This window comes from Fusarium venenatum (genome assembly GCF_020744135.1).
Source record: "Fusarium venenatum strain MPI-CAGE-CH-0201 chromosome Unknown EDB82scaffold_4, whole genome shotgun sequence".
In the NCBI taxonomy this organism is placed as follows: Eukaryota; Fungi; Ascomycota; class Sordariomycetes; order Hypocreales; family Nectriaceae; genus Fusarium; species Fusarium venenatum.
The window spans coordinates 2,972,719-2,998,247 of NW_027072132.1; the positions used below are offsets into that span (position 1 = coordinate 2,972,719).

A 25,529-nucleotide genomic window follows, 5' to 3' on the forward strand; every position below is an offset into this window, starting at 1 on the left:
CGACCTGACACATCAGAGGTGTGTCTACGGTTGCCACATAAGGTTCATTCCTCCGCCAGACAATACTCGAGCAATTATTGGTGTACTATATGTAGGCTGAGTTGAGACAAGTTGGAGGAGGAATGCACTGTGAGACTCGCACGTCTCGCATTCGGACCATATCGCTGAATCGTATGCAATGAATGACTGGTCGATGTCTTTGTTGTATCAATCGCACTAAAGTACTTCTCGTACCTGATCCATGATCTGTTGTCCCATGGTTCTTCGACGCTCGGCTTGTCCCTGCGCCTGACCCTGTGCTCCTGTTGCGGCTGCCGTCGTCGAATTCTCATCTTCGAGACGACGTCGGAGACCTTCAAACTCAGCGCTTCGCCTCTGCGAACTTAGTCCCACTACCCAACCCGGCACTCGCCAGCGTACGAGGGCACTCGGAAGAAGCCCTTCTCGCCACGAATATCCAATAACCCAACCGGTGATTGCACCCAGAACAGAACCTGGCCATTGTAATAGTGCAAGGTGTAGAGCAATGGCGTATTTGTAGGACTTGTCAGAGAATGTAAGTCCCACGAATGGCCGGTCTGTTGGTGGTGCTTCAGACGTTGCAACTCGGTATTTGTACATATGCGGAACCATGGCATGATACTGAGCAAGGATGGCAAAAATGATGGGAGTAGGGCCGGCCGGGATGTAGTTTAGATATCCGGCAGTGAGAGGTCGCAGCACGATCGAGACGATTGGTGGAATGATGGACGTGATGAAATAAGTGACAGCCAGGAAGGACTAAAAGTAAACTGTGAGTGACGTTGACGAGGAAATGCCATTGAACAACTTACAACGAACTTGCGAGAACCCCACATGCGCTCAACGATTCTGAGGTTGTACAAGGACATGGCAGCAAAGAGGACCTCGGTTGAGTTAACATAACACAGCTGGTAGGCTAGAAGCCTCCAGAATTGGCGGTAGCGCCATATGTGAGTATCGATCAGTATGTAGAAGTAGTGCTTGACGTCGAGGACACTGGCTAGAATAGAGCCGGCGACAAGACCAACCACACCGAGGCGGGTCACGGGCGTATTGGTAAAGGACATGATGCGCTGGGCTGGGCTGGGAAATGATTGCGATGCTTATGGTATCATAGTTCGAGGCAATTTTCGGGTTATCCTTTCGTGTACAAACGTATTCGTGTTATCTAAGACCGTAATGTAATCGACGTCAAGTTTGACACGAATTCAAGCTCCAGATGAAGCTCTAGGAGCTATTTGCGATGCGAAAGGTGGCATTTCGATGTCACGTGCAGACTCGGGTAATTATGGGGTATGCTGCATGATTGACCCCGCTGACGTCGTTCTAATCAAACGTTGTTACAATATATTTCGGTTAAGACGATGGGCTATTACAGGGTAAAGAGCCAACTGTCTAAAGGGATTAACTTATAGCTACACACATATGTAATGTAGCTTAGCACAGTATAACCGTCCGGTTCTTAATAGAGTATATTATGAATAACGTACGGTAGGTGAGACAAAGATTGCCGACGACCAAATCAAGTAGATCGAGATAGGGTGCTTCACAATAGTCCAAAGGGTAATCAAGCAAGATGTCGCGATGCGCACCGAGATCCTCGAATCAACTTGCAGGTAATATACACTTCATAATGGTTAGCCACTCCAGTAATGCACCTCGATCTGTCGAACGGGAATAGATAGATCTTTCGAAGTCGTGCCCCTGTAACGTCACGCTACCAACCGACATGACTAGCCTAGCTTCCAACTTGCAGTGGACTGAACTCCAGTTGGGCACGAAATAAACGCCAAGCATGCAAAGCCCAGCATTGCCAAATATCAAGATGGAGATCCAATTGAATTTCAACTCAAATAATTCTTGATTAATTAATAAAAAGTTAATATGTTTTTTTCTTACTAAATTCTCGAATGGTCGCCTTGCAATCGCAGAGACACCACTCTAACAAAGAATATTCATACTCCATCATCAATCATCACGTCAACCTCCTTCCATCTCTCTCGTACCTTGAATCAACCTCACCCTCTCACCAAACTCGACCATCCACAAGCGGCTCACGCGGCTCCAAATAAAGTCACTTGTCAATCTGACTTTGGTACTGATCAGCCGCCAAAACAAGAAATTCTTTACTCCCCCCTCCCCTCCCTACCTTATGTCCCCAGGAACAAGGGCATTGATCTAGACTAAATCTCGCCTCCTCCTCCGCCTTTCACTCCGATCATGCCGCTCGCTAACTTCGGCACTCTCATTCTCCACCATCTCGTCTTTGTCGCTCACCTGGTCTACTTCCACATTGCTTTCACTCACATGGAGCCCAGCGCCCTCGCGGTTATCTACTGTTTCTCTAAGCTTCTCGCCCGCCGCGCCGACGATATTGGCGGCCCTCCTCCGGAATGGCCCCCTCCGGCTATCCAGTGGTAGCCGGTCTTCCGTCTACGGCTTCGGCCTCCGGACTGACTGGACTGACTACAGGCTACGAGTCTCCGTCAGAAGAGCATCCGCCCTTCTTTTCGGCTGTAGCGTCGGCGCCTGCTGCCCCTGACGGGAAGGCAAATTCAAACCCTAGGCGTCTTGCTGCACCACGACCTCCACTAACTCAACGACCATCGTACATTGCCGCTATTACTCCTGATGATGGCGATGGTAATAATCAAAGTCGCCCTCGGCTCGTTAACCAAAGTTCTACGATCACTTCCCACAGTTTAAACCATGTTATGGCCACGGTGGAAAAGACGTCTCAAAACCGAAGGGTCGGTCTAAGAGATCGCATTGCCTGTTATCAATGGACTTATTTTACTTTGGTAGGCGTTTCCGAGACCCAATTATGGCCTGGCTGACATCTTTCAGACAATGTCGACCGGCGGTATTGCCAATATTATTCATTCATGTAAACACGCCTTCTTCCAATCCCAAAAGAACGTGGCTAACCCTCACTAGTAAAATGGACAGCTCCCTGGCTACGAGGCATCGGCCTCTTCTTTTTCTTCCTCAACATTGTCCTATTTATTATGAACTGTGTTCTCATATGCACAAGATTTCATCTTCGCCCAGGGAGCTTCATGAACTCCTTCACCGATCAAATAGAATCGCTATTTATCTCAGCTTCTGTAGGCTTCCCATCATTCATTATACAAGACTGTCACTAACAAGCAGTAGTTAGTCTCGTAAGCGATAAACATCCGCAATATACTTTCAAACAGCTCTGATAATTCTAGTGTTGCTGTAATATTAATCAATACCTGTCAATATGGTGTTCCTTATACAGGCCCGTGGCTTCTCAACACCATGGAGTGGGTGTTCTGGGTATATGCCGCCCTCAGCGTCTCTGTCAGCGCATTTCTATATCTGATTCTATGGTCCACGCTGTGAGATCTCCCAGTTCTTACTTTTAAAACGCCTTCGATATTAACAATTCATTCTCAGGATCTTCCCCGTTCACACAATGACACCTACATGGGTCTTTCCCGCATATCCTCTGCTTCTCAATGCACCCTTCGCAGCAAACCTTATCGCTGCTGCGGACTCTTCGGGCCATAAACTGAAAGTAGATACCGTGGCTATGGCACTCGGAGCTACTGCGATTCAAGGAACCGGCTGTTTAATCGCCTTTATGATATCTTCTGCTTTTATTTACCGCCTAATGACTCAGAAGCTTCCGCGGGATAACCAGAGACCCGGTATCGTAAGTTTAATATTCTGCATTCGTGTCTAGTATATTGACCCTTGTTAGTTTATGTCAATTGGTCCTTATGGCTTTACCGCTGCTGGTATAGGTATGTCGTAATATTTGATCCCGCAGACTAGGTAGGTTAGAGTATCTAACAGCCGCAGCCCAACTCGGTAGCCAAGCAGACTTGCTCGTCCCTGAAAACTTCCTGGGCGCTCCACACGTTGCAGACATTATTAAAGTCATAAGCATTCTTGTGAGTCTCTGGCTCTGGGGCCTTGCCCTGTGGTTTTTCCTCGTTTGCGTCGGCGCATTGTGGAAATATACTAGGTCAGGCCACCATATGCCCTTTCAGATGACCTGGTGGTCATTTGTCTTTCCCAATACTGCTCTTGTAAGCACCCTCCCTCAACCTCTCGTGAACGAATTTTCATTTGTTTTATTTTCAGGTTACGGCTACTAGCGTCATGGGTAAGATCTTTGACAATAATGGCCTTCACATCTTTGCATCTGTCATGACTGTTGCTATTATCATCGTCTGGATCATAATCTTTGCAAGGATGTGTTGGAGTTTCAAAACAAAGAAGCTTCTTTGGCCCAGGGATGAAAAATAGACAATTACACAGCCTCGTAGGCTTGTTTTCTTCAACCATAGCGATTTTGATTTCAGCGGCTGGTGTGGGTTTGCTTAGATTGGTACACGGATTTCAGCATTGTTGGGAATTGTGCGACCTTCTCGATTAGAATCAACATAGATGAATACTATAATCGATTATTTTTGTCACTCCAGCCTTGGTTCATGTGTATCAAATTGGGCTGACACGTTTCCGCGTTATCGGAGGGACTACTCCTCTGGCATGGAGAAGATGCTTTAATTTGGTTCCTCGGTAGGATCCCCTAAACCTCATCTACACTGCTCTGCGTATATGGCCTCAAATGTTGTACCTCCAAACAATGCAAGGTAAGAAAACGTATCGCCAGTCGCTTGCCGAGAACCCCCGAAACGCCCCCAAACTCCAGTGTCAAAATATTTTGGTTATCACACCCTGACACCCTGACTCAAGATACACCAAAAATTGTCACATACACACAACTGTATTACAGCTTGGCCTTGACGCCTTCACCGGCAGTGGCCTCGAGATTGACGGTAATTTCACCTGTCTTCTCGCCATGGCCAAAAAAGATGACTTGCACAGTCAGGTCATCACTACACAGTTGTTAGTTACGGCACATATTTTTATGAACGAGGTTCCTTACCGGTAACGTCGCGAGAAGGGAGAAGGCAGGGTGAGCAAAGCGCACACCTGTTCGTCATTGTTGCCACCAAGAGCATTTCGAATGAGGTGTGTAGCAACGTTCTTGTCCTTCACTGTAAAACGATCCTTGGCATCTGGGTCGATACCCCACTGCTGAACACGAATAGGGGTCTTGTTGCCATCAGGTCCAGCAGTCTTACTCTCCTCCACGGGTAGAGGTGTCTTTGACGATCCGAAGATCTTGTTCCAGGCAGCATCAAACTGAGAGTTGCTCCCAGACTGTCCCTCGGATTCAATCCACTTGCCTACGAGGCCGACAACCTCTTCATTGGTGAGCATCTCCCATAGACCGTCAGTGGCCAAAACAAGGAAATCGCCATTCTCGGGGTTGACCTTGGTCGTCGTAACCACAGGCTCGGCTGTGACATATGGAGGGGTTTTGAGAAGAGGCGATGGGCTGCGACCGAAGAAATTCTCACGCAGCTTGTATGCGACGTCTCTGCTCCACTTGTAGACAGCATCGCCAAATGCTCGGCTAGGTTCCAATCCACCAAGAACACGGCCATTGCGAATGACGTTCTCCTCTCCAGGGTGTTCCTTGCGCATGCGTTCAACCTCCTGAGGGTTGCTACCGGTTTGGTCATCTGAGAGAGCAGTAGCAGTCCATTTTCCGTTTGCCGCTCGACGACCTAGAACAGCACGGGAATCACCTGTGCAAGCAACGCGCAGGAGATTGCTACGGCTGTCATAGAATGACAACAGAGCACACGATCCGGACAAAGCGGGCTGCAACAACTCGGCGGCGACAGTCTTGGAACCACCCTTGAACACCTTCTCGACGCTCTTGTGAACAATTTCGTTATCCAGGTTGTTGAATCCAGTCTTGATGGCCAGAGTTACCGCGTCTTCAGAAGGTAGCTCACCAGAAGCCTGCTTGTAGGTCGCGTTGAGTTCACGGGCGACATAGTTGATCAAGCTTTCCCTCAATGTTGCAGAGGTAGTCCATCCCCTAAAACGTGTAAGTAAGGCCCCTGATATTGCACTGTGCAAGCTGTATCGTATATGTACTTACGAATGGCCGTCAAAGACACCCCAGAACATCCAGTCACTGTTGTCAGTCTCGACAGAAGACCTGCTAGGAACCTGGACAATCTTCTCGGCGTGATCATCCTCAATTGGATCGTTACTGGGTAGTTGGACCAAGTCATAACGAGTAACACCTTGGCCTCGGCTGACGGAGTAAGACTGCTCAAGGCGACGTAGTTTTTGTGTAGCTTGATCGGGCGTCAACATCTCGACAATGCGACGACCGTCGTCACTAGTAGCCTTGGAGATCGGCCCCTCGCCAACAATGGTGCCCTGTCTGAGTTCGTCAGCGCCCACTACAAGAACGGTGCGAGTCGGTACCGCATCGGCCGTTTGGGTGGAGGTGAGGCTGTTAGCACCGAAGGTGGAAGTAGGCGCAATGTCAGAGTTATTGTAGGAGTACCAAGCGCCGTATCCGACGATGATACTGGAAAGCAGCGCGGTGGGCAGGCGACGGAAGTACATAGAGGACCTTAGAGGAATGTTTTTCGTCGAGTTGCGATGAGCGTTCCGAGCGTGCGCGACGGCCTTGGATCGAGATTGATGAGAAAATACTGGCGAGGAGACGGAGAAACCACGACGCGGGGTTCGAGCAAGGGCGCGGACGGTCGAAAGTGAGGTCGTCCGAATGGTTTTGACTGCAGCTCGATTCATCGGGGCGGCGGGCAGGGGAGCTTGGAGCTAACCTGGCAGGGTGGTGGTTGATACAAAAGAGATGTTAAATACCCAAGTCAAGGAATGGCCGATAACAAAGGAAACAACGACCGCGATTGCATGGGAGGGCGAGAAGACAGGTCGAAGTACTGCACTGAAGCTAGGACAGTGATAGATTAATCTATACGTAGTGTAGTCTAGACCAGATAGTGAGTGAGTGGGTGGATAGCAGAGGTTCGTGATGGTAGATGAACTGCTCTTGTGTGGGTCTGGAGAAGCAGGACACTATCTTATCGCAACCTTTCCCTTCTGGGACTGCAGCAATTGATAAGTCACTGCGAATACCGGAGTTGAATGAGTTATGTTGATGGGATTTTATATTCTTCCACTCTCTCTTATTGAACCTCATCAACTACATTTGAACTACCCATAGCGATTTATCCCGATATCTCACATTCGCCTGGTCACGTCTTAGACCGTTCGACCCACGTGAGCCAAAGGCATAGCACCCGACCTGATTTTAATCTCATTCATCTAAAAACCGACTTCAACCGAGGTTCACCTCTTGCTGCTGTTTCAGGCATTTTGGTCTACCTGATTGACCCAAGTCCTGAACAGGCCAAGCTTTACTAGCTCTGTGAGCTTAACCAACCCCGGGATTGTTTTCTCACATGTTAGTACATAGATCATCCCCTTGCACATGGACACGATGAAATTCCATACTTGTACCTGTTTTTGGATGTGAAGCTTACTGAGATCTAATAGATTTTGAGTACCTCCAGTCCACATAATGAGCCAACAGCAGTCCTCACAGTCTCTTTCGGGAGCTGATCGCATCAGGGCTCTCAAGGATGACGATGCAATATTCACTGCTTTTGATACATATCCATGGACCAAGGACAAAAGCTTCATGGTAAACCGATTACGTATTTTTATTCCGAGACTTACTGATATCTCTTTAGTCAGGCCTTTGCTCCATCCTTGGTGAACCTGGTCAGCAAGACCCCGAAGCCTCTCTCTCAGATATGGCTATCCACGCTCGCATATTCTATTATGCACAGCGCATTGGTGTCAACATCGACTTTGGTTCCTATAAAAGCTGGTTGACAATCAAAACAAACTACCAGCCCCCATATGTCTTGCCAGAGGAATACCGTCAACGTACAGAGGCCAATGCCACCTCAGCCTCAGCCTTGGACTGGCAGAAGGCTGCACCAAAGACTGACCTCTATATCGACAGAAAAGCCGCTGCAGCTCAATCTAGCTCAGAAGATCAGCCTAATTATCCGATGGGGTTTGCCGAAATGATCAAACTTATCCAAGAGGGCAAGCCTGTGCCGGGCATTCGACAAATACCAAACACCATCATCAGGGATCCCGTAAGTCCAACTCTAGAGAACAACCCTTCTACCCAGTTGTCTTTACTGAAAAATGCCCAGGCCGTGAAACCTGTCGGGACCAGAGCTGCCCCAAGAAAGCCATGGGAGAAGGATGTCAGTCCCGATGTTTCCACTCTTGTAGACCTACCAAAAGCGCTTGACACCGAGTTCCCACCCCTTCACGACGATCTTGTTGCTTCCTCTGCTGCTGAAACTTCGCGAGACGAAAAGTAAAAACAGAATCACTGCCTTGTCGTTTACATAGCATTGGTGGCGTTACGGATCATGCAACCATGGGCATGCTTCATTATGAATTTGAGCAAGATAGATAGATGATTAAGATAGTGCGATTTTGGTTATCTCACTCACCAATCGCGGCGCACAATCGGGCCATTGAGAGTGATAAAAGCATCATCGTTTATTAAAAGGAATTTAATGACTACAGTAACAACCCGTGTGCTATAGGAAGACGCCTGAACCCAGCATCCGCATAGAAAAACGACATACAACTTCATAAACTCACCCCGACCTCCAAGCGAGCCCTTCTAGACCACCATCATTCATACCCGTAGATTGACTGAAGAAGTATGGCCATGGCACCCCGTGAGACATGGTTCCGCTCATCCTGCGAGAGTGGCAGCCCATAGATGGTGTGATACAGGTCAGTTCTGCAAGGACTGCCGGTGGTTAGTATCTACCATCCTCTTCATATTGCAAAATCGATAACCATAATGTGTCCAATGCACCCGAGAAGGCAGTAGCCAGCTGGGCGTAGGATGTCGTGTGATCTGTAAATTACTTGCGTGGGAAGATGTTTCTTAAGAAAGGTCGACAAATTCTTCTGGTTTGTTGCGTGATCTTGACGAGTGGAAGGATCGGTGATTCAGATAGGGGCTCCTCGACGTGTATGACAATGAAAGAAAAGAAAACAAAAAGTGCAATGGGGAAAGCTCTGCAACTCTAGCAGAAGCATGTCTATGGCGATAAAAGAGATCGGTTGGCAAAGAATAAAATAATTTAGCGGTACCCGTTGCTGTAGCGTGGGCCAGGTCCCATGCGTCCACTCATTCCAGGACCGGCGCCAGGGCCGGGACGAGTTGCAACAGCATGGTTGGTGCAGAGCATACCGACACGAGAGCCAAACTTGGAACCTCGCAAGGAGACCATGTGCTTTCGGATATGAGCGGCAACAATCTCGCGATGCTGAGGAGAGGCGTTGTTGAGGATCCATTGGATGAGGTAATTGCCATACTGATCGCTGGCGATGTCGATGAGTGGGATGCGTGTACGGTCACGACGACCCTCACAGACTCGGTCTAGGTAGCGACCGAGGAACTCTGAACCCCCGATCTTGAGACACTTCTCGACAACCTTGGAAGCGAACTGATCAGTGCTGTACTCTGCAGCATAACGAATGACGTGGTCAATAGCCCGGCTGCGGTCAGGAGGAGCACCATGTTCGCAGATGTGCTGAATGCACCAGTTACCGAATTGGCCATGAGCCACAATGTTAATGTTGGCAAGAACCTCCTCGATACAAGGACGCTGTTAAAAGAGTTAGTATAATAGCATTGTCAAGAATAACTCAACATACCTTATCCTCTTCAAGACAGTTCTCAAAGATGTTCTGCACAACAAGACTGCCAGTCTCCCCAAGAGCCACTTCATGCCACATTCCGCTCAGTGCCTCGTTGACATACTTCATGATCTGTGGGGGCGACTCAGTCCAGCGAAGTTCAAAAAGCTTCTGCCAAACATGGCAGGCGTAACGATGAATGACCGTCTCTGGGATGCGCCGTAACAGTTCGGAAACCATAATGGCCTTGTATTTTTCCGGCACTGAGTCAAACGCCTTTTGAACAACATGACAACCAAAAGGATCCATAGAGAGACTCAAAGTGTTGCCTCGAATAGCTTCGGCAATGTGGATCACCTGGTCAGGTGTGCCATGCTCAAAGCATCGCTGTACCAGAAAGTTGCCAAACCGATTGATCATCAAGGGATATGCCTGTGACACGATCGCATCCACGATTTCAAACTTTTGTTCCGGGGTTCCAACCTTGAGCTTCTGTTGCAAAAAGATAGAGGCTTGCTGATCGTTGTTGCAGACGATCTTGTCGACAATGTACTTCCAGTTGCAGTTGACATTACGGTCCAAGAGACGACGATAGTTCAGTGGCTCAGTTGGGGGCAGATACGTCTGATCCTCGGGCGACAGAACATCTCTTGGGTCCAGTCCCCTGCGTGGGTACAATGGATGCGGTCCAGCCTCATTCTTCCATCCGGAGCCAGCAGTGAACTCGGAGGCGTGAGGTGACAGAGGTGTTCCGGCGGGAGGTGGATAGGGAGGGTAGACACCCATAGGGCCGAGTCCTTGGGGAGCATTCATAGGTGCTACAGGAACAGGGCTGCCCATGTAGTCGGATTGGTTGGCAGGGCTGTTGTAGCCTCCCCCGTAGCCAGATCCAAACGGCTGGGGGGAGTTGAATCGACTATCCATACGGTTGCCACGGCGTCCGTAGTTGGGTCGTATCATCTCTGCATCTGGGGTCAGACGCTCACTGCGGAAGCCATCCATCACGGGATAAGGCGAACCACTAGATTCTGGGCATGGTGGGTTAAAACCGCGTCCCCCAAGCCATTTTCCAGGAGCTGGTTCAGGGACTGGAGCCTGAAGCGTGTTGGTGAAGCCGCCAGGGTGGCTTCCCCAGATCTCTCGAGTACGATTGAAGGTAGAAGCAGACATCGCATCGCTTGTGTCGGAATGAGCATCGTCCGGAGATCTCCACGCACTTCCGCGAGTAGGATACAACGAGTTGCTGGATCCAATAGCAGAGTTTTCGGGCATAGTCGTGACGACACGGGTTCCCGCCAATTCTTGGTCAAGTTTAGAAATCTTGCTCTCTGCTTGGGCGAGCTGCAACTTCAGACGGACCACTTCTTCGCTTTCGTTACGAGCATCGTCGAAAGTAGCACTGGCGGGTCGTGTAGTAGGAGCCGTGCTTGGAAAGACATCAGTAGCAGGAGTGACGGGCAGGGAGTTGCTTGATGACGCATGATCGAATATCCTTGCATAGTTGATTACTTCATTATTCGCTTTGAGGGAATCGGGCTGCTGGTCTACAACCTGCTCAGAGAGCTTGGCAAGGAGCTTGTCCACAGGGTAAGACTGTTCCGTAGTCGAGTCATCGTGACTGATTTTCATCTTCTATAATGGTTAGTAAATTGTATACCGTGAGTCACACGGTCAGTTTCACCTTTGGGTGGCCTTGATTCGCAAGCTTTGAAGTTGTGAGGGCCGATATGCTTTTCTTTGCAGGATTGGGGTTACCTGTTTCCTTCTGTGGTTTGCATTAGTAAGTTATTCTCCACGAAAAGACATAAGAAAAAAACGGTATGAGATATCAAGCCAATATATAGCGAATCCATAGAGCCGACAAACTTAATAAAAGTATACTGACCGGAGAGGAACGTGGGAAATTGCCTGAAGTCTCGCCCTGCACAACAGCAGTAAAGATAGGACCAACCTTCTCAGGTGATTCCTGAGAATACCCAGGTGAAGACATGATGTTGCACCAGTTGGGCTGGACTTTCGATGCAATGAATTTGGAGAGACCGCAATCGGATAAGAATTGTAGAGGGAATGGACGCAAGTAACACGCGATGTGAGACAAAGAGTGTGAATGTACTGAATGTACGAACCAAGAAGAGGCTGATTGATTGTGTTGAGGGGAGAATGGTGAAGAGGAAGAGGAAGAGAGTGAAGAGGTGGAAGAAAGGAAGAGGATATGGTGACGGAAGGGGAGTGGAGGTTAATCACTGACGCAGCTTTTTCGGCAGGCCAAGTGGAAGGAAAGTGAAGATGGAAGGGGCGTAAAGTGGCAGGTGCCAACAGCCGACAGGAGCAGCCTGGCCACTTCTGTTCCTTCCACTTTTGCTAAAAAATCTCACCTGCAGCTGGCACTGACAGTCAAAATAGGGGCCCATAATCTTAATATGCACGGTGTGATGCCCTGAAGCTTGAAGTCATCGTGACTTTATACTCCTTCTATTCCTCTGAATATCTGGGCATCTCAGGGCCGAGTCTTCTGCACTTGTATAGCGCGCTTGTGGGAAACACTTCCTCGGGAAGGCTATCCATCATGGATGTGAAGCGTTCATGCCATTCATGATATTCACCGAATGGTTAATATGGATTACCTACCTACCTTTTTACCTACCTATACACGGAGATCGTCAGCTAGAAGTTCTTTCTCGACTAGGAAAAGAAAACGTTAATGAGTGCATCAGCCTGAATTGCCAAGTACAAACAACTCGAACACAGATTGTAAGACAATGCTTGCGAGTCTAAAAGAGCTCTTGCTTCGGCATTGTATCCACCGACTTTACTTAAATGCCACAGGATGTTGAGACTGCCGTTCTGCTGCTCGCAACACCTAAGATATTCCAACACTCATGAGAAGTGTGGCTGGGCTATTCAGCGGATGAAGACGTGGATATCGTTTTCGTAGTCGGACGGACTTGTGATCTAGCAATCGAACAAGCAACAGGTCAAAGTACAGACAAACTTTCCTACTTGGGAATTGAACAATGCATTTTTTTTTTGCTGTAATACAAGTAATTGTACATACTGAAGAGAAAACCACAAATACTTGGCTTTCCTCGTCATCGCTGCCACAGCACCATACACAAGGAGTCGTAAAACCGAGATGTCGCCCACTTTACAGGCGATTCCGAAGATTTTCTAAGTCGCCATGATCGGCATCAAATTTGTCATTAGATTCATTGCCTGATTTATCGCTTTTTGCCGGTAGGAGCTGGAAAGTTGTTAGCGACTTGTTTGCGATGGTGAGTCGCAGATGCATACCTGGGGGTCCCTTCTTCTTCTTAGGAGCACTCTTTCCACGAAGCTTGAGCCTGAAATCGAACTGTCAGCACTTTCGCACCTATTTCAAGGTTGCAGTTTCCAGCTTACTCCTCAATATACTCGAATCGGTCCTCCTCCGCCTCATCCCAGGTTGCCAGGTTTGGCCCAAATTCGCGCTTAAGGTCCTGTATCGTCGCTGTCTTTCGAGGGTAGTATGCTGCCATGGCTGGTCCTCGTAGTCGCTGTCGCAGGATCTTGTTGCCCATGCGGACGCCCTCAGGGTTGTAGGAAGTCGCAAAGACCTGGCATTGCGCCTGCAGAATGTTAGTACGAGAAAGACCATTTCGGGCTCGATAGAATTACCTTCATCAGATCCAATATCCGCGCGCGTGGGACACTCATCTTGACGTGATTGACATTCAATGTTGCTCCTGTTAACTTTCCTGCTGCTTGAATTGACGTCTCGTATGAAGTCTACGCAAAAGTCGAACAAAACCGCCGATTGGCCACTTCAATCAAAAAGCGGGTTTAAAGCTTTGAGAGCAACTCCAAACGGACCAATGAAAATACAACTCCACAAGTGTTATTCGTTTTTGATATTTGGTCGTTCTACACGATTTCTGAAGTCTATTATCGACTTTTTCCCTCGCTCTACAACTTTGAGTCATAAAATAGGGCTCAAATCAACCTTACTCTCACACAATACAAAAGCAATACCTGCCCAGCAGCCCACTTCTTCTTCCTTCAGCATAACCCAAAAAATACCAAGGCAACAAGCTGTCAGTCAACTTATTCGTCTTTGATAAGAAATTTGTGAGTGCAATTCTTGAACATCGTGCATTGAGCAGTTCATAACTACACAGGATATCAGAAAAACTGGCCGCTAAGAACATAAAAGACGAAATTAGTAGGTCAGTTTATGCTGCTTAGAACACTTCTTATGCTATTTATTTTTATATCCTAAAGCTTACCTAGAGACCAAAGTTTCTGGTACCGACTAGCCGGTTCGTAGTCAATTACTTTGACGTCGAGATAATCTCGCGGTTGCCTTTCGAGGTCACGTGACTTCGCGATCACGGTCTACGGAAACCTTTGCTTCGGCTTCAGACCAGCAGAAAAATTGACCACGAAGTATAAGAGACGAAATTAGTAGGTCACGTTATACTACTTAGTATATAGTTCCCAGACTATTCATTTTTGTACCCTGGGATTTAGGAGGCTAACCTTTCTATTACAGGCTACAATATGTCAAAAAGACCGGCAGAGGAGGGCTCACAAAAGGAGCCACGCAAGCGCGTGCAGGTTGCTGTTGCCTCTGTCGCGCCAGATATCTCGCGATGGTCTTCCACAGAAATACCTGACGGCCTGCCACCTCTCCCACCAATCCGTCCCGATCTTGAAGAGCAAGTCTTCAGGCACCCTGGACTTGGAGGCCCAAACTGGGAGAAATTGGAATGGTACGGCGACGCGACACTTGAGATGATCTCTACAGAATTCATATTCGAGACCTTTCCGCATCTCACAGCAGGCCGGTGCAGCCAAATCCGTGAACAGCTAGTTCGAAATAGCACACTTGCTGAGTATTATCGAGAGTACGGCATGGAGCACAAAACGCAATTGCCCCAAGACATCGGCAAGATGACAGTCCTGCTACGAACACAGAAGAATAACAGGGACGTAATCAAGCTTCAAGGCGATGTTTTTGAGGCATACGTTGGAGCAGTCGTCAAATCGCATCCGCAGGGAAACGCAAACGCCGTTACTTGGCTCAAGATGCTGTGGGGTCGTACAATCAAAGACCAGATCAAGAAAGCAGAAAGTTGCTTGGAAACAATAGCTCAAACACAGCATATCGCTCAAGAACAACCTACACAGCCCGAAGCCAAGGTGATACCCTTGACAGAGCAAAATGCCAAAGGTCGTCTGAGCGCAGCGATAGCGGTGCCGGGAATCAAAATTCGGTACGAAGATATGGAATGCAAGAAAAAAGACAAGGACACAGGCCTCCCACTGTTTGCTATTGGAGTTTATCTTGACGGGTGGGGAGAAACAGGCAAATTCATGGCATGTGGTGTTGGTAAGCGCAAGGCTGAAGCAGGTGGAAAGGCAGCATTGCAAGTGCTTGAAAATAGGAAATTCTTGAAAGTATACGAAGCTAAGAAGAAGCAATGGATGGAGGAAAAAGCCCGTGGGGCAGACTCGTCAAATGTTTAGCTAATGCTGCATGCCAACTTTCTGATACCCTGTGGAATATGAATAAAGTAACAGCTCTCTTGTTTTGATCTTAGCCAAGTTCTGTTGTCAAATGTTTAGCTAGTAATGCTGCATTTGTAATATTTGGTAACGATATTTACTAATGGAGTTAAAGTTACAAAGTCTTTAAAGCTAGGTAGCAAGCCTGCCAACCTAATCGACCACTTTACAATTTATCTTCACGTGTCTCGGTTCATATTTAGGAACATATGCAGGGGTTGGTCTCCAGATCCCGATATCTCGAACCGCTCAAAGGAGGGGAGAATAAGCTCGGTACAAGGTAAAACACGACATTCAGGTATCCGTGTCGATGAGATCTTGGAAAGTCCATGAGAGATGAGCAAAGGTACACGTATACAGAAACACAATTCACATATTCTATACTGCACCGAACTATAATAGATGCCATGCTATTCATTATACGGAGCATTAATTAAAGATCCATCATCTTTATACTGTTACCGAATCCCCAGATATCATCCCCTCCCCCTGGGGACGTGCCTTTTCTAGTGGAGACGGCCCTGAAAGCGTATCCTCCGAGCTCCATCCATTGGTAACTGCCCGTTACCCGTGGGCGCCGAGGTCCTCCACAGGTCCCGGCCCAGGGCAAGATCTCGCATCATTTCATCATCCAATTGCTTCTGATCGAGCGTTAATCCATCATCTTAGTCTCGAAGACCCTCCTTTCTTTTCCCAATGGAGTCATAATACACGGGCGACTAGGCGTTTCTTTGGCTGCCTTCTATCTTAACACTTGTTCTCTCTCTGTTACTTAATTCTTTCTTGATACACAGAATCAATCGTCTTCCTTCAACTTCGACTTTGTTGTTCTCCTTTCCATTCTTGGCTTGTGGGGTTCCGTTATCTCGGCCATCAAGCCGCGGTCCGGACGGCTCAAGGTCCGATAAAGGACCCCATATCGAAGCTCGACTTGGACCTCGACGCCATTGCCACTCCCTCTCATCGGCCGCAACTTGCGTGTCGCGAGCCGTTTTTTTTAGTTTTTTTTAACACAAAATATAGCCGCCAAAATGGCGGATTCAGTGGGTATGTCGTATTGTATAACCGGTGCTCAAACGTGGTGGCTGACGTGTAATCAGATCGCGTGTTTGTACACGCTCTCAACACCGTCAAAAAGATACCCAAAACTGGCGCATCGAGACCACCGCCGACCGATCGACTCCGACTTTATGGACTCTACAAGCAGGCAATGGAGGGTGATGTTGATGGTGTAATGGAACGTCCGACTGCTGCCTCGGGATTGGCATCCGACGAACTACAGCGCGAGAAAGATAAATGGGATGCGTGGAATCTACAGAAAGGATTAAGCCGGACAGAGTCAAAGAGGAGATATATCGAGGCGCTGATAGATACGATGCATCGATATGCGACGACACCGTAAGCGCTATCCTTCAACTCCAACTACACAGGATCAACTAACGTGGGTCTGCCAGTGACGCTGAGGAACTTGTGTCAGAACTCGAATTCGTCTGGAATCAGATTAAAAATAACAGTCCAAGCTCGTCGTTGTCGTCGCCGAGAGCCAACCAATCGACTGGCGCCGGCGCACACCAGCCTCAACAAGAACCCGAGCAAGCGAGCGATGGCGAAGGCCCCCTGAAAGAATTAAGACCGATGAGCGAGTATGACGAAGCGGAACTACGGTCTCAGCGACAAGTAGACCTTGAAGATGCCGAAATTGATGTACCAACTAGCGATCGAAGCAGTGGTCGCTGGCAGCGAAAGGTGGAACGAGCATTAACCACAATGTCCGCTGAGGTAGCTGCGTTACGAGAACAAATTACAACGGGTCGAGAGTGGCGAGCGAAGCAGGAACGAAGCCTCCAAGTATGGGTGAAGTGGTTTGCCTGGTTATTAGTCAAACACATATTTGCCGATCTTGTTATTTTGTCTGTCGTTCTATTATGGCTGAGGAAGCGCAAGGATCGTCGACTCGAAGACCTTGTTAGAGCGGGTGTCAGGCTACTAAGAGAATACGTTCGAAATGTTCTGCCGTCACGAGGGTGATAGCTCGGGTAGAATGTCGTCCGGCGGTCCCTGCTCTCAAAATTCACACCGAACAAAGCCCTCGTTTGATTTTTCGGGCACAGCATCGGTGACACTCTCCCAATATGAGAGTATTGCTATCTCGCGGCATGATCTCTTGGTCTATGAGCTCTTCTGGGTTATTCTGACTAGCCCAGTATGCGGTCATGGATTGTTAGGCGTATTTGGACGCCAGCTGGTATCGAGTTCAGACCAGACAAGCACATAAACTACAATTGTCTTTGGATACAAGTTAATCACATTAAGTATAAGGCGCTTAAAGGAGTATTGGGCTAGCATTGTATTTATGAGAAATGGGTGGTTATTGTGTGTTGAGGACATGTACCCAGTAGATACCATGCTTGGAATATTATCACGAAACCACTACCTTAATTCAACCCTGTTTATACATTCACAAGAGCCGATCTTACCGCTCATTATGTGTTCTCGGAATTATTAATTTTAGGATGATTTTATCTTCAAGGAGCCATATGTTTCTGCCTGGCAACCTAAGTACCCCTCGGAATTCGTTGACGCTTGGGTTGTTCTTTGTTTATGAAGCATTAGCCCCATCGCTAATCCTTCTTCTTCCACTTCCATTTCTGCAGGTGCAGATGCAGCTATCCGCCTTTATGTTACACCGACCCTTCTCTCGTCCCTCCTAACCCACTCATCTCAAACATCGCCTGCTGTGTAGCGTCAACTACATGCAGCCACAAATGAACCACGCCTTGATGCCCCCGTTTCTTCAAAGAATCGCATAATCCACAAACAAATGAATAAGAAGGATGGCGCAGCCGCCTGATCGTCGCGGCTCAGGCCCGGAGCGCCTAGAATATCCCAAGCATGTTCCTGATCCAGACGGCCTTGCCATCATTCCCCCGTTACAGACCTTCGCGCCCGCCATTTTCCGTCCTATAAGCAAGGATGAAGCCTTATGCGACGTCACTTCGACAACCAAGCTCGAGCTTCTACAAGCAGAGCTTGAAGGCCTTGATGCTCACGCCATCAGCACCAACGAAAACTTCCTCGCGCTGTGTATACGCGAGCGCGAGCGCATCCTTCAAGATGGACGGCGCTATGAAGTCCTCGAAGATATAGAGGGTACAGCTGCACCAGACATCCCACGAGGCGTTGAGCCCGAACATCTGAACACCATGATCGCAAACATGGAAGCGAAGCCACATCCGGCGGACACTTACCCGGACACGCCACAACAAATTCTTCAACCATCGTTTGAAGGGCCCCATCGATCACTGCGCGAGTGTCAGGCCAACGCTATGATGGGGTTTGTATTGCGGTCTGCCCAAATGGCAGGAGCTCGTGATACAGATTTAGTAGCATATCGGGCAAAGATCGAAGCAGAAATAAAAAAAGAACAACTCGGACAGGAACAGGTTCGCAGAGCCAACTAGGAACCGGCTCATGGACCTGCACCACAAGCCCAGCTTTCACCAGTCAAGTACGTCGACGGGGCATCAAAGGAGGCCCGTGACAGGAACATGTTCATGTTCCTTCCAAACGTTAATCGAAAGAGGAAGATGTGAAACGGCAATTTCCGTGGAAGTGCACATCGTAGCGAAGGAATTAGGTATTCAACTTATCTACCTTTAGCCCTCTGTCAGACGTCCAATATGTACATACTACGAACTTCCCAGACGCAATAAAACAAAGCAGATCTTTCTATTCTTTTACAACCACCACGTTATACGCCATACTCGACCTGACCCATAGGCTTATCCTCCTCCATACCAGGGGCCATAAAGTTTGTCCTGGCATCACCAGTGGCCTTGGCCGCTGAGCAGCGAGCCATTGTGGGAGAGCTAGAGAGATTGTTAGCGGGGGCTCCCGGTACACAATGAATCAAGTTCACATACCTTCGTGAGATAACATCTGTGAAGTAAAAGTTGTCGATGACCTTCTTGAGGGGAGCTCCGGAAACCTTGGCACCCTTGTTCTGGTCTACAAGTTGAACCTTGCTCAGAGCAGGGAGGGCGACGGGCTCAACAACGTCGTAGGCGGCCAGAGCAGGGCTGATCTCGACCATGCGGTCTCGGACCATGGCGACGTCATCGTAAGGAAGGGGAGCCCCAAGGAATTCACTGGCAGCTCGGAGGATCTTCCAGTCAGTTCGCGAGGCACCAGGCAGAGAAGTGGCAGCTCGAGTCATTTGAACACGACCCTCAGTGTTGATGTAAGTACCGGCCTTTTCAGTGTAAGCAGCACCAGGGAGGACGATATCAGCGATCTGGGCACCCTTGTCACCATGGTGACCCTGGTAAACAACGAAAGCATCCTTGGGGATATCGGCCTCGTTGACATCGTCGGCACCAAGAAGCCAGACGAACTTGGGCTTGGTCTGGGCAACCTCAGCAGAAGGAGTAGTGAAGCCAACCTCGAAAGCACCAGCACGAGAAGCCTCACGCTGAAGGACGTTGTAACCTTGCCACTCCTCAGTTCGGAAGTTAGAGGCGTGCTTGTCGACGAAGGCACCAATGGTCTCGTAGTAAGCCTTGGCATCAGCGTGGTCAGTGACACCAGAGCCGACAATGATCATAGGTCGTTTGGCGTTCTTCAGGGTCTCGCCGAAGGGACCAGAGAGAGCAGTCTTGAGAGCAGCGTGATCGGCACCAAAGTGCTCGAACTCAAAGGTGGAGTCAAATGTCTCACCAACAAGACCAATCTCGAGGTCAGATCGGAGCCACTGCTTTCGGATACGGGCGTTGAGAACGGCAGCCTCGTGCCGAGGGTTGCTGCCAACAATCAGGATAGCGTCGGCCTCCTCAATTCCCCAGATCTGAGAGTTGAAAAGGAAGTTGGATCGAACATCAACACCGTGGGCGAAAGGCTGGCTGCCAGTAGGGGTATCGAGGGCCAGGTTATCAGAGCCAAGCTTATTGGCCATATCCTTGGCAACAACCAGAGACTCGACCTCAGTCAAAGCACCAGCAATGACCTTGAACTCGTTACCCTGGGGGTTCTTAATTTGGTAAGCACGGCCAATCTCGGTGAGAGCCTCCTCCCAGTCAGCGGGCTCGAAGCGACCCTCGCGGCGGACCAAAGGCATAGTAAGTCGTTGAGTCTTAAGACCGTCACAAGCAAATCGAGTCTTGTCGTCGATCCACTCCTCATTCACGTCGTCGTTGAGTCGGGGGAGAATACGCATGACCTCGAGGCCACGGGAGTCCACACGGATGTTGGAGCCGAGACCGTTTAGAACGTCGATAGATTCGGTGTGCTTCAGCTCCCAGGGACGAGCTCGGAAAGCGTATGGCTTGGAGGTGAGGGCACCCACGGGGCAAAGGTCGATAACGTTACCAGACAACTCGGTGTCCAGGTTCTGCTCGAGGTAGGTGCCAATCTGGATATCGTTACCACGTCCGGTGGAGCCCATCTCGGGGGCACCAGCAATATCGTTGGAGAATCGAATACATCGAGTGCAGTGAATACATCGGTTCATGGAAGTCTTGATCAGGGGACCAATGTTCTTGTCCTCTACAGCTCGCTTGCCGCCAACCTCGTGGAATCGGCCTCGGTCCGCTCCGTAACGCATAGACTGGTCCTGAAGATCACACTCACCACCCTGATCACAGACAGGGCAGTCGAGAGGATGGTTGGCCAGCAAGAATTCCATAACACCCTCACGGGCCTTGTGAGTAAGGGGAGAGTTGGTCTTGACAACCATACCGGGCTGTACGGGCCAAGCACATGAGGCAACGGGCTTCGGTGCCCGCTCAACCTCCACCAGACACATTCGGCAGTTACCGGCAATCATAAGCTTCCTGAAGCATTGTCAGCGATAGATCGATCGTAGGAGGACTCGGAGGCATCGTACTCATGGTAGCAGTATCTAGATAAAGTTAGCCAGGTCATCCAAACTCGCCACGACTGTCTTGACTTACCGAGGAACTGTTGAACCTGCCTTCTCGCAGGCTTGAATAAGGGCAGAACCAGCTACAATTCTGTCAGAAGACGTCGACCAAGCCGCCCAAACATTAAAGCATACCTTCAATAGAGATCTTCTTTCCATCTAGTAACAGTATTAGCCTTCCTTGAACCTTCAATGGCTCTATACACAAAGATGCTCACCAATTGTCAGCTCCACCTCGGCCGGGCGCTGGCTTGTCGTCGCGAAGGTTCGCGAGACATTGACCGCCCGCCGACTCGTCCGCCAAGCCGAACGTGCTAGAGTATTTCGGAGCATCGCGTCGCCTTGACGGAGGGAAGATGAAAATGGTTACAGGGTCGCTGAAGGCGAATATATGCTCAGTCGTTGACGTCTAGGAACCTGCTGTTCGGGTGATGGATTTAGTGGCGCTAGCCCGCGATTAATTTACGTTAATGCTCATTGGTCAGCGCCTTTTTCTCTCTGCCTCAGGCCGCAGCCTCAGACCCAATACCACTTATTCCACAATTCGCGCCGAGATTTTGGAATTTTTTTCCTTTCTTCTACCAAATTAAATTGTATACGGGCACACTTTATTGTAGGTGAGCTTGCGCGACAAGACTGCTTCGGCAGAACTGTTGCTTCAGTCGAGTCTACCTCTATCTTGTGTTCAAGATGAATATTTTTACGCCGTTTATGGAAGCATGGAAGAGTAACCAATCTCCATGACCGCTGCCTCTTACCGCCGGTCGTAACATACCACCAAATCTTAGGATAGCTTGTAGATTTTGAGCACCACGCAACTGTACGTGTGTGTTCATTTATTAGGGATTGATCTATCTGCCTATGAGCTGCAGCTGCACTGCATAGCTCGCTCAGACTGAGGGGGATCATCCGTCCATCGCAGTTCCTCGTCCTTGTCGCCGTTGTATGTCTTTCCGTCGAAAATTTCGCCATCCCAGCGATCTTCGAACGGGTTGAGGGCCATGTGCATGACACGGTTCAGCACGTCTCGTTCGCCGTCCTTCTCTACGCGCTGGATGAGTTCATCAAGAATCCAACCGCGAGGCACGAAGTTGGGGTTCACCCTCTTCATCGCATCAATTCTCTCGAGGTCCTTTGCGTCTGATACATCGTCTCCATCTTCCTTCCAATCCTCGATAATGCGCCCCCGCCAGCTCTCTAGCCAGATGGCAAGGCGTGCTCGGGCATCTTCTTCGGTTGTGATGGTCGGGGGGCCTTCTTTGTGGAAGAAAACTGAGGCCTTCTCTTTGCGGGCTTCTTCGGTGGCCAAATCCTGCAACTTGATTTTGCTCAGACGGCGGAAGAAGTGGTGGAAGTCAAGCTCCAAAGCTTCCATTGTGTCGAGGGCCTCGCTGAAAAGCACCTCAAAATCAGTATCCTTGTGCGTTTTGAGACCCAGGCGAGTGGTCATAAGTCGCTTGTACTCTGCAAGGAACACAGCCTTAAACTCTTCTCCAGCTTGTGTAATGAGCTTTTCAGCTCTTGTCACAATCTCCTCCTCTTGCTCTTTCTTGACGCCCTCTGTAACAAAGGTCTCATTGTCAACATTTGCACCTGCTCCCATCAGCTCGCCAATGGCCTCGCCAAAACGAACAAGGTTCCACCAGATAATGGTAGGCTGGTTTCTATAACTATAACGGAGCGCATAATCATCGTGGTTTGGTGTGTATGCAGGGTCAAAATTATCCATAAAAGCAAATGGACCAAAGTCTATCGACAGTCCGTAGATGGAGGTGTTGTCTGTGTTCTGTTATATGTTAGCACCATGTCAAGGATGTCAACACATGTTACTTACCAAGACACCATTCATGAATCCGTAAGCTTGCCAGTGAGCCACCACTTTGGCATTGCGACGCACGACCTCGCGATAGAACCTCGTAAAGCGATTCTCCTCGGAACCATCTGCGCCCTCAATGGTGTCAGCAGCTACCTCACGCTTGGGTGATGGAGAATTAGCAGGCTTGTCCGGGTCTTCCAGCCGACCAGGCAGTTTTTCCCAGCCGCCAAAGACATCTTCTACGATGTATGTGGCAAGCTGTCTAATCAACTTGCGATCTCCTCTTGCACGTAGAATGTCAAAGTTACCAAGGCGTACCCAGGATTGCGCAAACCGTAAAACGATAGCACCTGGCTCGATTCGCTCTCGGCGAACCTTGGAATCTGGCAGCAGCGTGAGCGATAACGCTCTGGTAGTGGGAATCTTGAGAGCGTTGAGCGCCTCTGAAACAACAAACTCTCGGATACTGGATCGCAGAACAGCCTTTCCGTCGGCAAATCGCGAGTAAGGTGTCAGACCGGCACCTTTGAGTTGAAGCTCGTATCGCTCGCCAGAGTCAGGGTTGGTTGACTCGAAGAGGGAAATAGCTCTGCCATCACCAAGCTGACCAGCCCACTGTCCGAATTGGAATCCTCCATAACATTGCGCCCAAGGGTAGCCACCCTCGAGCTTTTCTTCATCCCAGCCGTACAACTTGTTGCCCGCTACCATCTGTCTGAAATTGTCTGTCGTTTCTTCTCCGGACTTGATCCCCAGATCGCGCAGAGCGGCTGGACTGACAGCCAGAAGCTCCGGGTCTTTCTGTTCTTCGGGGCGCACCCAGGTGTATATAGCATTACGCACTTGTCGGGGGCCTATCTGATCTCGAGGAGTCTTGTGAGAGTCGGCAGGTGTCGGGAATATAGAATCGGCAGGAAGGGATTCGGTGAAATGCCATGACTTGGGTAGGTCCTCGAGTGCTGCGCCTTCGTACCCAGACGCAGGCGACAATGCGCCATTGCCATTGGAAATGTGAGTAGCCATTTGTTTGATTCGTCGTAGATGTGAGACTGGTTGTGAGCGCGGTACAGCTCTGCGGAGGGCGTTGCGACAGAGCATCAATGGCAGGAATTTATATGCAGGGAGAAGGTGACGTTAAAAAGAAATATTCATGCATTTGGAATCATTCGCTGTAAGTATATACTCAAAGACGTAGTCCCATTGCCTCATCAATGGTGATAAATTGTGACAATTTGCTGACAAAAGTGGCAATTGTTGACGGTTACTGTCGTCTATCTTGACATCACCTCGGAGCTTCGGCGTCGGCCCCCACCATCGGTCTTTCTGACAGCTTCGGTAATGTTGAAACCCCCACTAGTTCGGTCGTCTGTAAGACGGAACCGGCCCGCGATTTAACTTCCAGCATTCTACTTCTATTCTTTAGTCCAGTGGGAACGATCCCCAGTTTAAGCTCTTGTATATTTCACAGGATCTTGCCCGGCGAAATCATACACGAGACTCAATGTCTGTTATGTCACCAAAATACTTGCGTCTTATGGAATCCATATTCCACTTGTCCGCCATGGGCGTTATGAATTGATCGACCGCATTGGCCCAGAATCGGTTTTACGGGTTGACATATCTTGCTGTGGTGTATTCCCAGTAAGCCGGGAACCATCCTGCCGTCTCCCAGTCCACTATACCTACAACTCTGTCTCCACGAGCCAGAATGTTGAGACTGCTCAGGTCGCCATGGGTGAGGACTATCTCGTTTTCTACTTGCCGGTAGAATTCAAAGAGTTCAACAAGATCAGGATAGTTGGTATATTCAGCGTCCCAAGGAATGTTATCGACCAGCGCTTCGTGGAACTTGCGAACACTGGCATAGGGACCCCAGTAGAGCCTTGACGGCAGCCGACAGTCGTAGAAAGGCCCGCCTTCGATACTGCTAACCTTTGTCCCTTCTGGGGGTGTGACAGAGCGAAGCTCAGTGACCATGTCACGCAATTGCTCCAATATTCGCGTTTTTGATTCATCTGACCGACTTGTCCAACCATGCGCCGTCATTTGCCCCTTGATATGCTGCATCGCAGTGTATGATGTTCCTCTATAGATGAAAGCGTAATATACCTTGGGGACGGGAATGGATGTATGGCTGAGGACGAATTGCAAGGCGAAGGCTTCGGACAAGTTTCCATCTTGCCTCGTCCTTATGCAAATATCAGAAATGTGAAGAGGGCCAATCTGTTTTCTCAAAAATCAAAGCAAGATCTTGTGACGACTTGCTTTGACAAGGGCAACAATCAGTGTGCGGACGATTGGTCCTGGCGTCAGCAGCACTGGCGTTAAAGAAACCATCAAATATAGCGACAGCACTGAAGGATGGGGGTTTAATACAAAGGAACGCGAAGCTAGATTACTGCAATATTGGCACACGACAAAGTCCTAGACGGGTGTATAATACTGCAGAGAAAAGTAGTGAACGAATAATGAGAAAGGAATCGATAAAGATCGAACTGCGGCGCGTCTGTCGGGGTTCAAGGGCGACCTTCTATTGCATACTAAGGCGGGACAATAGGTTTCATGGCGATACGATGATGATGTGCTGAATGTTTTGAGATAAAATCGTAACGA

The 25,529-nt window shown here is 49.1% G+C and overlaps 13 protein-coding genes across 13 annotated transcripts; 6 read left to right on the forward strand and 7 right to left on the reverse strand.

Moving 5' to 3' along the window:
• Positions 1-158: 158 nt before the first annotated feature.
• EDB82DRAFT_311346 (uncharacterized protein) lies at positions 159-1,338 on the reverse strand. The gene is made up of 2 exons (XM_025737891.2): positions 834-1,338; positions 159-780 (listed from the first exon to the last, which is right to left on the reverse strand). The coding sequence occupies exons 1-2, from the start codon at positions 1,086-1,088 to the stop codon at positions 217-219; spliced, it is 819 nt and encodes a 272-aa protein (XP_025592706.1). The 5' UTR covers positions 1,089-1,338; the 3' UTR covers positions 159-216.
• A 1,076-nt stretch (positions 1,339-2,414) lies between these two features.
• Positions 2,415-4,302, forward strand: EDB82DRAFT_529495 (voltage-dependent anion channel-domain-containing protein; the record flags this gene model as incomplete). The annotated part of the gene is made up of 9 exons (XM_025737892.1): positions 2,415-2,822; positions 2,869-2,908; positions 2,959-3,128; positions 3,178-3,185; positions 3,237-3,386; positions 3,445-3,703; positions 3,752-3,794; positions 3,853-4,082; positions 4,138-4,302. The coding sequence occupies 9 exons, from the start codon at positions 2,415-2,417 to the stop codon at positions 4,300-4,302; spliced, it is 1,473 nt and encodes a 490-aa protein (XP_025592707.1).
• Positions 4,303-4,463: 161 nt separating this feature from the next.
• EDB82DRAFT_513866 (phosphatase 2C-like domain-containing protein) lies at positions 4,464-7,080 on the reverse strand. Its single transcript, XM_025737893.2, has 3 exons — positions 6,017-7,080; positions 4,946-5,953; positions 4,464-4,895 (listed from the first exon to the last, which is right to left on the reverse strand). Exons 1-3 carry the CDS (start codon positions 6,682-6,684, stop codon positions 4,787-4,789), a joined length of 1,785 nt encoding a protein of 594 aa, XP_025592708.1. The 5' UTR covers positions 6,685-7,080; the 3' UTR covers positions 4,464-4,786.
• A 254-nt stretch (positions 7,081-7,334) lies between these two features.
• Positions 7,335-8,500, forward strand: EDB82DRAFT_513871 (uncharacterized protein). Its single transcript, XM_065608946.1, has 3 exons — positions 7,335-7,597; positions 7,647-8,063; positions 8,124-8,500. Exons 1-3 carry the CDS (start codon positions 7,475-7,477, stop codon positions 8,295-8,297), a joined length of 714 nt encoding a protein of 237 aa, XP_065463322.1. The 5' UTR covers positions 7,335-7,474; the 3' UTR covers positions 8,298-8,500.
• A 188-nt stretch (positions 8,501-8,688) lies between these two features.
• Positions 8,689-11,925, reverse strand: EDB82DRAFT_311675 (armadillo-type protein). The gene is made up of 4 exons (XM_065607454.1): positions 11,525-11,925; positions 11,321-11,404; positions 9,658-11,268; positions 8,689-9,608 (listed from the first exon to the last, which is right to left on the reverse strand). Exons 1-4 carry the CDS (start codon positions 11,627-11,629, stop codon positions 9,081-9,083), a joined length of 2,328 nt encoding a protein of 775 aa, XP_065463323.1. The 5' UTR covers positions 11,630-11,925; the 3' UTR covers positions 8,689-9,080.
• Positions 11,926-12,857: 932 nt separating this feature from the next.
• Positions 12,858-13,332, reverse strand: EDB82DRAFT_529499 (mitochondrial 37S ribosomal protein mS33; the record flags this gene model as incomplete). Its single annotated transcript, XM_025737896.1, has 4 exons — positions 12,858-12,880; positions 12,931-12,980; positions 13,039-13,244; positions 13,294-13,332. 4 exons carry the CDS (start codon positions 13,330-13,332, stop codon positions 12,858-12,860), a joined length of 318 nt encoding a protein of 105 aa, XP_025592711.1.
• On the forward strand, positions 13,283-13,986 carry EDB82DRAFT_311951 (uncharacterized protein). Its single transcript, XM_065607455.1, has 2 exons — positions 13,283-13,841; positions 13,906-13,986. Exon 1 carries the CDS (start codon positions 13,353-13,355, stop codon positions 13,731-13,733), a length of 381 nt encoding a protein of 126 aa, XP_065463324.1. The 5' UTR covers positions 13,283-13,352; the 3' UTR covers positions 13,734-13,841; positions 13,906-13,986.
• A 52-nt stretch (positions 13,987-14,038) lies between these two features.
• Positions 14,039-15,291, forward strand: EDB82DRAFT_513878 (ribonuclease III domain-containing protein). Its single transcript, XM_025737897.2, has 2 exons — positions 14,039-14,079; positions 14,168-15,291. Exon 2 carries the CDS (start codon positions 14,176-14,178, stop codon positions 15,142-15,144), a length of 969 nt encoding a protein of 322 aa, XP_025592712.1. The 5' UTR covers positions 14,039-14,079; positions 14,168-14,175; the 3' UTR covers positions 15,145-15,291.
• Positions 15,292-15,914: 623 nt separating this feature from the next.
• EDB82DRAFT_311524 (acyl CoA binding protein-domain-containing protein) lies at positions 15,915-17,700 on the forward strand. The gene is made up of 3 exons (XM_025737899.2): positions 15,915-16,230; positions 16,284-16,581; positions 16,638-17,700. Exons 1-3 carry the CDS (start codon positions 16,215-16,217, stop codon positions 17,209-17,211), a joined length of 888 nt encoding a protein of 295 aa, XP_025592713.1. The 5' UTR covers positions 15,915-16,214; the 3' UTR covers positions 17,212-17,700.
• Position 17,701: 1 nt separating this feature from the next.
• Positions 17,702-18,899, forward strand: EDB82DRAFT_311640 (uncharacterized protein). The gene has a single exon (XM_025737900.2). It carries the CDS (start codon positions 18,018-18,020, stop codon positions 18,642-18,644), a length of 627 nt encoding a protein of 208 aa, XP_025592714.1. The 5' UTR covers positions 17,702-18,017; the 3' UTR covers positions 18,645-18,899.
• Positions 18,900-18,934: 35 nt separating this feature from the next.
• On the reverse strand, positions 18,935-21,433 carry EDB82DRAFT_437017 (NADH-ubiquinone oxidoreductase 78 kDa subunit mitochondrial precursor; the record flags this gene model as incomplete). Its single annotated transcript, XM_065607762.1, has 6 exons — positions 18,935-19,052; positions 19,107-21,011; positions 21,065-21,079; positions 21,132-21,183; positions 21,236-21,259; positions 21,319-21,433. The coding sequence occupies 6 exons, from the start codon at positions 21,431-21,433 to the stop codon at positions 18,935-18,937; spliced, it is 2,229 nt and encodes a 742-aa protein (XP_065463325.1).
• Positions 21,434-21,959: 526 nt separating this feature from the next.
• EDB82DRAFT_480136 (uncharacterized protein) lies at positions 21,960-23,939 on the reverse strand (the record flags this gene model as incomplete). The annotated part of the gene is made up of 2 exons (XM_025737902.2): positions 21,960-22,886; positions 22,935-23,939. The coding sequence occupies 2 exons, from the start codon at positions 23,937-23,939 to the stop codon at positions 21,960-21,962; spliced, it is 1,932 nt and encodes a 643-aa protein (XP_025592716.2).
• Positions 23,940-24,267: 328 nt separating this feature from the next.
• EDB82DRAFT_312040 (kinase-like domain-containing protein) lies at positions 24,268-25,229 on the reverse strand. Its single transcript, XM_025737903.2, has one exon. It carries the CDS (start codon positions 24,981-24,983, stop codon positions 24,522-24,524), a length of 462 nt encoding a protein of 153 aa, XP_025592717.1. The 5' UTR covers positions 24,984-25,229; the 3' UTR covers positions 24,268-24,521.
• Positions 25,230-25,529: the final 300 nt, after the last annotated feature.